Below are 11,402 nucleotides of genomic sequence, written 5' to 3'. Positions count from 1 at the left end.
TTTGAGTCAAATGACAGCAAAGGGGTAGGGTTTTTCCTTTTTGTTAGTATACATTATATAGATTTTGTAAAGATTTAGATCTGATTGAGATGGGCTTGTGGAAGGGACCCGCACTTGCTAGTGACTGATTTTAGAATACTGATAGTATTGGAGGAAAAATGTTTGCAAAATGTGACAATTTTGTGTTTTTTTTAAATATGGCAGGTTTAAAATTTTTCTTAAAATTACACATGGAAATGTTGGTAGCAGCACATCACTTGATCACATAACTTCAACAACATTTTTAGTGAAGGAATGCACACACATGAATGTACACAGTACTGAAAAACTATTCTTGCTTCATTTACTGGACAAAATACAAACCATTGTGCATTTATAAGGCAAATACATCGAGGCTGGTTTCAACTAGGCATTTCATGACTATTAAATACTGATTAACTAGTTGAGATTGTTTTTCTTTTGAATGTGTTCTGGAGGTTGATGGAGCATTAAGAAATCTAAAAACCTGTGTAAAACAAAGAACATTTAGGGTGCGACATAAAGGCTAAGTGGATAATACATTGTTCTGTTCTTGGCAAAATATGAGCCACTGGATTTTATTAGTTTCAAAGAATAATAGGACTTAAGACCACCATTTTAAAAAATGCTGCAAACAAGTTTGGATAGACAAAGCTGAGAACAGGTCGCTACTGTATGTCAAACCCTGTGCTGGGTTAAAAAGGTACACAAAGGAGGAATACTACTTTATGCATCAGAATTTTCAACTCCTTTACTTCTCTTCCACAAATATCAGAGCAAACATCTTTCTGTCCACTAAGAAAAAACTGTACCAGTCACGGAATTGGAAGTGGTTTTGGGCTTTGTGACCCAGCCTCATAAATGCATTCTTCTGTAGAAATTGCATAAGGAGGGTGACCCCTTCTGTCATCAGCTGTAAAATCCCTGGATTGAAACTTAAAGTAAACCAGAACAATCTGGTTTTAAAAGTATTACACAGCACTTGCCTAGTTGCCAGTAGTCATGAAAACCCTAGTTTTGACACCAAATTTAAATGACAAGATCGGAAGAAATGTATCCATGTGTATATATATATATGGTTGTGTACATATTTTCCCAAAAAATATATTATTTTACGGCTCCAAGCCTTTTTAACAGTTTCTTCCCTTTGGAGAGCAGTCCCTTTTTCTTTTTGGAGGACAAGTCTCTGCCCCTGACAGGACTGCCAGGGCCCATAGGATCGGGTCCAGAGCCTTGGTGGTGTTGGCGCACAGTAGGGGAAGGGGCTCTTCTAGAGGAACCAGTGTTTTCTGAGGGAACCTAGTGGGAGATCCGTAAAGTACAGTTCAGGGGTGGAAAAATTTAGAAGAGCACAAATGCAGCTTTTTTTTTTTTTTTTTTACAGTTCAATGTTCCCCATTTCCTCCAATCATCCAGTATGAAGAGGCAATACTTTGCTTGTAACCTGTTTTTGTTTTCCTATTTGAAGCTCAGTGCTTCTTACTGTGCAAAACTCTTGGATGTTGAATAACCTTCCCAACCACAACCCCACCTGCTTTCAGGACCCTGAGTATTCTGGTTCTAATCATACATTTCCAAATCAGAAACAAAGGTGCAATTGCCATTATTGACTGTGCTGTACTGAGGTCTTCATTCTGCAAGAAGTATACATTCTTAAAATATTACACCTGTTACATTACAAGGCTATCCTGGAGATTTTTTTATCCAAAGGCTTTGCAGTTTGTTTCCATTCATTAGCAGGTGATTGATAACAGGCCTTAAAAACCATTAGTTTGATTAAAGGTTATTTCCTGATTTATTGAAGAACCTATTTTGTATACCAAATTTCTGCTGGGTTGATCTGCATGATGTCTTAATACCTTAAGCTTTGTAATAGATTGCATGACAGAAATAGGATTGGAGTTATTTCTAGTTATTGAACATAGAATACTGGGATTCATTATCTTGATAGCCAAACTATGTAGATGCATAATGACACCTTTAAAGAGTTCACGTTAACAAAAAAGTATACAGTAAACAATGCTTGCTAAAATTGCTAATTTAAACTGAAATGCTACGGCTTCAGTTTTCTTATTAACCACCAGGTTAGAAATGTGAATTCTAATACAGAATCTGTTTAGACTGCGCTTTACTAAAGTTCCTTAAATTGTGTATTTTACCTTACATATAAGGTGGCAGATATAAAAATATTACAGTGAAACATCCACTATCTAAATATTCCTTTATTGTAATCATGAGCTAAAAGGCTCCTTCTCAATTGCACTTCAGAATTAATGCTATCTAGAAATAAAACATTAACATGAGAAGGCAGGTGTTAGTTAATGTAATGTCCAACTGAAATTGCTCAGTTAAAACTGAGGGGTGTTTCGGCGCCTACTAGCATGATTTAAAATCTACCATATGAAGAGAGGAGATAATTTACCAGTTTTGATGCAATATATCACTTTTCACCAAGGATACTTCATCAAGGTTGTTGGAACCAATTCATCCTGCTTTAAAAAAGTTTTTATTTACAAATCTGGCTGCAAGCACTGTAATAATCAATAAAATAAAAGGTCTTAGTTTCTCATGTTAATATAATGATGGACTTTTGAAATCTGGTCATGATGGTCATTCTATGAGACAAAATACTTGTTAGTAGAACTTTTGTCATTGCTTTTCATTCCTTAGGCAACAGAGAAAAAGTGCACCCTACTCACTTAATTAGTACATTGCTAGGTTAGGCATCTTGAAGGAACTGTAACATAGGATAGATCAGCTCACCAGTGTTATAAAATCAGATTGTAAAAATAATTTAGTCCATGTGTATGTAATACAGCCTTTGTTGGACTGACTCTTGTAGAAGTGAAAACGCAGGGAAACAGATGTGTAGGTTCATATTGCATTGTTCACTTTTAAGTATGGCAGGGTGCACTGCTTCAGAGGAAGGGAAGACCTTAATAGAATATTAGACAGTGTAATAAACTGCAAACGAAAGAGGCAATCTTGATGTGCAAATGGCCTTTTAGCTTACCATGATTAACAGCAGGGATACTTATAATGAAAGACAAACATTTTAATGTACAACACCCAGAGAAACAACGGAAGATACCATACTTGTCTAATGCATTTGCTGGGCTGTTTCCTCAAGTACACGTATTTCAGGTTTTTCAAAGGATAATTTTCTAATTCCAAGTGTCTAAGCATCGTTTTGACTGCGCATTGTCTTGCTTGGACACTACTAGCCTTAATTCCGAAAGAATTAGCAACAATCCTGAAAGAATATTTCCAGCATGGAAACAAGTTACAAGACTTCTAAATAAATGTGGATTTAATTCATGGGTTAGAATTTAGAGGAAAAATAATATCAAAGTACTTTAAAAATACCATTAGAAACTATACAGATGCTGCCTTTTTTGCATACCAACATCTAAATACACCCATGTCATCTGCATTAGACCTGGGAAAGATTAGATCTTGGTATCTTCAGTTGTCCACTTACGTGATGGCTACAGTGCCTTTAAGGTGTGAAATGAACACTCTTCTTCTGTTGCCAAGCAGGTGAGAAAAGAAAAAGAATGCAGTGATGGCATTTTAATTAATCCACATAATGAATATGAAAAAAACCTATGATGAACCCTTCGAATAACATTCACATTGCTGCTTATTTTACTTTTCTTTGCATGCATTTTAAACTTCATGTATTACTACTAGCTGAAATATAATTGGATTGTAAATGTAAGCACTTTAGCTACAAAGCCTCAGAGAAAAACATCCTTAAGGCTGCACGATGACTCTGACAGGAGACATTAAATCCCTTTAAAAATCTTGTACTTCTCAAAGCTAAACTTTGTCATAGAGTGTCACCTCAGGCAGATAACAAATCTTGATATTATTTCTTTGTGGAGGCAGGTTAACTAGGGCTTTCATAAAACATTTTCTACCACCTGTGTTTTCCTAACACTAATAGCCAGTCCCATATTGATTACAAGGATGACTCAGATCTGCAGCACTGGAAGCCCATGGAAATTAAAGAAAACACAGGGCAGACAAGAATGCCATGTTGAGCCTGAGCTGTCCAGCTTAATTATTGCCGATTCAGCAAATGGCACAGCCAGGTCTTGGACCAAGCAGTATCTTGAACGTTCAGTTCAAACAAGCACCTTTATCATTTGAGCCACTTGAAAGCACTCTGGCTCACATCTTTTTCAAGTCCCCAAAATTTTATTTTTCTTTGTGAACATTAGGGTTTATTTAATTTGCAAAAAAATAAAATGGGATAGGAAATGCTTTATGAAAGTCTGTGTAAGTTGTCTTTTTTTAAAGGATTTAGTCTACAGTGTACTACAGGGGAGGCCAGCCCTGGTACCGGAGAGCCAAAGTCCAGCAACTCTCTTAAGTCACCCTTAAACCATTTATTTGACTTGGAATACCCCAGTTTTGATAAACTTTAGTAACCTGTTTCTAGTATCTTTCTAGCTATGGGGTCTTAGGATTTTCAATTCAAATAACCAGTGAGTTCAGTAAATGTAACTGAACAAGTCACCCACTTCAGTGACCAAAATAAAATTATTCCAACTACTTAGAAATTCATGGCTTAATTGTCACATAGAAACTGGATTGTAGCTTTCCGGGACTAGAATTTATCATCCCTGGTACGCTGCAGTCATATAAAAAAATAGTCTCTATCTCCTGATTTCGACTTTTTCTGCTGTCACACAACAGAGGCCAATGACTGGAAGAGAAAGTTTTGTGAAAGAAGCTATACCCTTTTGGTCTTTGTCCGCACTGGGGTGTCTTGTGCATATCGGGATGGTGTGTCGGTAAGATAGACTTCTACATCATCAGGCACTTCTTCAAGAAAGTTCGAAGGAACAAGACCTTTATGTCCATTTATTTCACCCTGCCAAAATAATTAATAAAACTTGTCTTACACATGTGAACCTTTATTTCACTGCGGCTTTCAGCTCAGGTTGTCATGTCCTCGCTACTGGATTCATATCCCCGATTTTTAATTCATTCAAAGGGAAAAGGCAATGATTGAACAGCAAATAACAAATCTACTGTTCATGTGGGATTTTTGTAACCTGATCACTTCAACAGTTTTTAACTCAGCGGCTTCAAAATTTTACTTTTGTTCTTGTACTTTTTATCAGTTAATTACAAAGCAGACGGACTGTGGAAAAAAAACAGTGTTTACATATTTCCCTGTCAATATGCGTATTGTAACGCTTACGGCCGACAGGTACTGTGTAAGAGCCTGCGTACCAGAGCAGGTGACGTCACCGCCCTTCCCTGTGATAGCAGGACTACAGCTACTGGGCTGTGGAGAGATCTCTCTTTAGCTCACGGGGCTAGGTCGCTGCAGAGAGACGCGGAAGTCCCGGGTTCGAGCCCCGGACGGTGTGGGGCCGACCTGATGCGCCCGCCTGAGCCCCCGTTGCGTTACAGTATTAAACCCACATCAATTGTGGCAGTAGGGCAGAGAAGCTTTAGAACTATCCCTGTAAGGGTAGTGCTGGTACCCAGGTCCTATTCTACATTTCAATTCTTTCATTGATAAGAGGTTTTAACTGTAGAGCAAATTAGAATAAAATAAAGCTTCTGCCATGACTCATATAAAAGCACTATAAAATATTTAACTGTGAAATTGATATGTCTTCAGTAACATCTTGATTATCGTAACACTTGCTCCCAGTTTTAGAAGTCATTGTAAAGCTTCAGGCTACTTACATAATAAAATCCATCTTCATCAATTTCTCCAAAAACTGTAATGATGTCTCCCGCACAGAATGTTAGCTCAGCCTGTTACGGGAAGAAAAAGGATCTCAGACAAGTGTTTCAGGCAGGGGTTTCTGATATCAGTCAGAAATTGAAAACAAAAATAAAGGTCTGTTTATGATGCTTCTTGTCCAGTAAACGTTTTTGAAGAAAAATTCAAATCCAAAAAATAAAATCCCATTGCAATGGTAAAATAGTTTCATTTTGTGAAAGTACTGTACTTGCTATGCTCCCAAATATGTATAGTGCATTTTATTCATCAAGCAATTAAAAGATTTTGTGAATTTTTCTCCTCCATAACACCAGCTCTACAACCTTTCAGACTGCATCATAAAAGAACAAAAACAAGTCCAAATAAAGACAACCAAACAACGCTGAGGCACCCGCCTACTGACTGGGCATTCTCATCACACGGACAGAGAGTCAGGAAACGAATCCATTCTTCTCACACGGACGTCCCTGTGTTCGAGCTTTCGTTGATCACGACAGAAAACAAATATTTTTTTTAATCTCGTGTAACTCACCTCCAGTGTCAGTCTCTCTCCCCCACATTCTCTCTCTCTGTCTGCCTGTGTCTGCAGCAGCCCCAATGTGAAAGTGAAAGTAAGTGAAATTGTAGCGTAAGGGGGAATAGCAAGCAAACTACAGCCTATATATGTACAAATTGTGATTTATTCTTCTAATGGTTCCAATTTTGGCAGGAGGTTTACAGCAATTGATATCAACACTCTTTTCTTTACTCCGTATGTCATACACAGCAATCTTTCACTGTGGATGGAAGCGCTCTAAAGATTATTTCCTTAAATTAGAAGAAGGTAATTTATTTTGTTTCATGGTCATAAATTTAGAAAAAAAACTTCTAAATCATCATGGCTGTTTATGCTTTTACAGTATGACAGGATTCCTGCACTAAACAGACCTAAGACTCAATGGTTGATTTGGACACAATGTAACAAAGTTACACAAATACAGTACAATAAGAAGAGAAAGCAATCTAGAGGGAAAATCTTCACTTTATGAACAACAGCTTGAGTTTTATTTTACTTTAAAGCATGCAATAAACTCGGATTTGTACTTCAATCTAATCTTCCTCTGAAAACAAGATTATTCCACGTTTAACACACATTCCATTTCCCACCTATAGACCATTATTTGGAGTGATTATTCATATGTGGGTTAAAACAAGAAACTCAAAGCAGTAAATATAATAACCTATTGCAACACTGATGTACAAAGCCATTTAAGTCTGTGTACTTGCTAAACACCAAACAATCAGATTTTATCGACGTTGAAATCATTAGCACCTAGCAGTGTCCTCTGGGTTAATTATTATATCTTCAAATAAGAAAAGGTTACGATGGAAGGTACATTGTACAGATAGGAAAGTGAAACATCGAACATTCATTCTTTTATTCAGTTAGTCATAACTGGAATTCTAGGATCAAATGTTTTGGACTAAGAATAAGAAATGAATCCAAAGAATAATAGGTCTAAATGCTATACACAAATTGCCATTAACTAATATGGATTAACATTACATTCTATCTTGTTTTTCATTCCAAAGATAACCCCTAGTAGTTACTACAGGCAATCCATCTGTGCAAGACAGCTGTTGAAGGTTCAATTTTGATTTTGACTAGCAAAAAAAAGCCTCAGCAAATCTTAAAGAGACACAGTTTTAGTCTTTTGGCTGACTTTCAAACTACGTAATCCAGTGCATATTTCATTCTTAATCATTCCAAACTTCATTCCCCTTCCCATTTTATGTCTGTGCCTTAACTACCTCTTGTTCCTCTCAGCTCACATTACCATTGCCATTAGAAACACATTACAATTAGCCACTTTCTATTATTAATATTATGTACAGGTCCACCTTCACCTCACATTATAAGCCTAATGGTTTCACGGAGTAGGTGATGACATACCTAAATACAACACAGAGGAGATATGTAAAGTCAATTTACTGAACAAAAAAATGTACAATTGTAAATTGCACAACCTCACATAAACTGCCAGTTGACAGCATATCATGTGGTAAGCAGAAACAAGTTTATTCTCCTTCCTCCAGTGCTCCCTGGCTCAGCTGTCTGGTGAGAGGCTCAAACTGAGAAGAAAGGGAGAGCTGATCAGTACCTCCACATCAACGTTTGGGGAGCTCTCTCGGGGGTCGTAGTCATACAGGGCGACCATTCTCCTGGTGGGCACGGAGTGCTGCCGGCCGCTGCGCCTGTTCCTCTCTGTGCAGCCATGAACAGAGGGACAGACAGTGAGAGCCGTCTCCTTCAGCCCCGCTTCGGCTCATGATACCTTCCATTTTCTACACATTTCGTCAGGCTTTGCAAATTCCGCTGCCGAGGGAAAAGACTGAGGCCAGGGCAGTGTGGCTTAGAGCAAAGAAGGAAAAATCTGCAGATGAATCTAGTTCTGTTTTCCTAGAGCTGAGTTTTTTATGGACATATTTCTCTAGAGAACGACTGCGTCCATGTAATACTGTCTACTTTCCTGCCTCCTAAAGTACATTCCACTGTCTATTCTGACAATGACAAACACAATGTCCATTAAGTTGTTTTCGTTTCTGCAATACAAAAATGAAGACCTATATTACCCTGTTAATGAAAAATACTGAAGCTAAGCCTTATAATTCCAGTACTATTTTTTAAAATAGTTTGCAACTCACCAGATCTGAAGCAAAGTATTTTGCTAGTAACAACTGACACTGCAGTCTTACATTCAAGGAGTCAGATGTGTTAATCAGTTTGCACTCTTACAATATACTGTAAGTTCTTGCCCAGCCCAAAGCGTATAAGCTTGGGAGAAAAAAGAAGAAACAAAACAACTGAATGAAAGTCAGTTTGGAAGAAAAACAGACCTCGTTTGGACTTTCGGGACCTGCGGTTAACTGAACGTGCGCCGTCTTTGAAACGATCACAGTTCACTGCACAGGAGAGGCATGCAAACAAACAGAAGAAGAAAAAGAGTGAAGAGGCCGAAGGAAGAATCTACTGTAACTGCTCCGGACTGACTAGAAATCACAATGGTCTAGACTGTAATAGCCATTTCATGAAATCCAGAGAATATATTGCTAACATATGTTCTGCTTATTTAGATTTGTTTGAGACTGTTTTTCATAATATATTAAAGCCAACTTGTTAATTTGTTGTATTTTCTACATGTTGTGAGTGATCAAAGGGCAAGTCAAGATTTACACATATTGCACATAGAAGATCCCATGATTCTCAAGATCATGATTTATAGTGATTTTTTTATATCAAGCTCCTAATACATCAATTTGTTGTAACCCCTTGCATTTTGAAAAAGCCTGGTTTCCAAATGATACATTTCCCACAATTAAAACATGATGTCTACTGTGAAAAGCACAAAGATCCTGTTGCTGTTGTTTAAAGATTGTTTTTAATATAAATGAATCAGATTTAAGTTGAACTTTTATTTTTGAAACTGAACCTTAATATCTTAATGTTTTTTCATGCCCTTATTTCATAGTTGTGTGACCTTTTCTATAATAATGACATTTCTTCATAAATAATGTAGTAATAATATGTAAGCAGAAATATTTGGAGGTCATTTTAATGAGAACATAAAAGTAAATTAAATAATTCATTTGGTCTTTGTATATATAATACATATACATATACATTCATACAACCTACACACTATAAAACAGTACAAGAGTAAGTTATATATCTTATTAAATAGCAGTTCTGATTTATTTTAACCTGATAGGATCTGTATCTTTTCACTCAGAATAACAGAAAATGTTGGCACAGCAAAATTATTCAAAATATGAAAAGCAGCAAGTAATTTCATATCAATCTCTTATCAGGCAAGCTGCAAAAATGGCACATCAAATTAGTATGCATGTACTGTAATTAGGATCCGTGTTTGTAAATGACCAGAAAACACATAGACAGCCTTTCAGATAAAAACTGTTCTGGGACCTGAGAGACTCTCTATATAGTTTTGTTACTTCAGATACAGATACTGGTATGATTAGTCAGAAGAAACTTTAGGAAGAGTTGCTTATTCTTAAATGATACATCAGTACATCAATTAATTAATATTAGAAAATCCAAAGGCTGTTGCTGCTCATAACAAAAACTGAAAGTTTGAACACTCATTTGTTGGCTTAAAGTGAAAGCAAGTTTTCAGGTGTTACAGGAATCATAAATACATGAGCTTCAAAACAACAAACAAGATCAAGAAGATAAAAAAATCAATCTGCATTTTGTTGTGTTGTGATATAGATAATTAATTGCATCAATGCGATACACCAACTTTTAATGCAATGAATTGGCATGGAGACTACTGTCTTGGAATGATACTCAATTGTGAATGACGTTTTTGTATCGAAGCAAGAGATAATGATTATGCCAGTACCTATTTTTTCTACAGGTGTGTTAAGGGGGAGGAATCCTTGCTTGATAAGTTGTTCCATCATTTCCTCATCATCTGTCTGGATCTCTGAGACCATGTTGCAAGGAATAAGCCCCGATCGTCCACAGATTTCTCCTCGGTAGAATCCATCTGTGTCCTTATCTCCATATACCTAGAAGGATAATACAAAAAAGAGAATGAGAAAAAGCAAGAAAACTGTAGAAAGAGAAAAGGTACACAGTTGATAAGATTAACTATAAAGAATGCCACAAAAAGATTTCTAAAGGTGTTAAGGAAGAAAATATCGAGTAAAAGTAAGTAAGAATATAGAGTAATCCATGCTAGGGTGATATGGTGAATTCTTGCAGTATAGTACCTAAGATAGCTCAGAACTACATATACAGTATGTGCTTCCTTTTTAAAAGGACTTACAAGTCTAAGAAGAAAGAATAGAGCTATACCATAATTTCACAGATTTGTGAATGAAATGAGAGCATCCTACTCCACCTTAATTATCTGTCCTTCTTTGAAAGGAAGCTCTTCATCTGCGGCATCAGGATTAGGGGACATGGACAGTGGATCGTAATCGAACAGGGCGACAAAGATCCGAGACATGTCCTCAGGCTCTGAGTCTTCATAGTACTCGGGAGAGGGCTGCTCCCTCCTGTCGTAGCCATCTAAAATATAAAGAACACCTCCTCGTACCTCGGAACAGCAAGAGCTCAAGCAGTGATCGTGCCCACGTGTGTCACCACTGTGCCTTGTTAGCCTGAGGAGAAAGATTGTTACTAAACAACAGAGAAAATAATAATCAGCTGGGAATTGGTGAGAAAGCAGATGTTAACTAATCAAACTCTTACTTTTGTTGCCTGCCGTGGTTGTTATCTACAATAAAAAAAGACGCTGAAGCGTAAAACGGTATTGTTTTTACTCATACTCGTAGTATTCATCTTAGAAAATGCCCTTTTCTGATACAGATACAGATGACTGCCACGGTTAACACAGCTTCACAGATGCATGTTGTAACTGGAATTTTCAATGCAGCTCGCATACTGTAACTGTTGCATGTAGAAAATACCAGGGAGAACGTATAACTGATGTAAACTGATGAAAGAAATCCCAGGTAGCATGCATGGGAGGAGGAGGATGAGAACACAAGAACAAACATACATTGCTGTTTTACAGCACTATTGAACGACACTGGCTGCATGCACTGGATTTATTTTAGCTAT

The 11,402-nt window shown here is 37.0% G+C and overlaps 1 protein-coding gene across 1 annotated transcript in view; it reads right to left on the bottom strand.

The window, feature by feature from the left end:
• Nucleotides 1-331: 331 nt before the first annotated feature.
• rimbp2b (RIMS binding protein 2b) overlaps nt 332-11,402 on the bottom strand; it is a 48,350-nt gene continuing 37,279 nt past the window's right edge. The window contains exons 17-23 of the mRNA XM_088935873.1: nt 10,678-10,847; nt 10,174-10,342; nt 8,648-8,713; nt 7,912-8,015; nt 5,731-5,802; nt 4,766-4,900; nt 332-1,317 (exon numbers count right to left, since the gene is read on the bottom strand). Of these exons, the coding sequence (XP_088791999.1) occupies nt 1,126-1,317; nt 4,766-4,900; nt 5,731-5,802; nt 7,912-8,015; nt 8,648-8,713; nt 10,174-10,342; nt 10,678-10,847 (908 nt within the window). The 3' untranslated portion in view covers nt 332-1,125. The remainder of the gene's footprint in view (nt 1,318-4,765; nt 4,901-5,730; nt 5,803-7,911; nt 8,016-8,647; nt 8,714-10,173; nt 10,343-10,677; nt 10,848-11,402) is intronic.

Source organism: Atractosteus spatula, chromosome 17 (assembly GCF_055471065.1).
Source record: "Atractosteus spatula isolate fAtrSpa1 chromosome 17, fAtrSpa1.hap1, whole genome shotgun sequence".
NCBI lineage: Eukaryota > Metazoa > Chordata > Actinopteri > Semionotiformes > Lepisosteidae > Atractosteus > Atractosteus spatula.
This window is presented reverse-complemented; position numbering and strand designations above follow the sequence as displayed.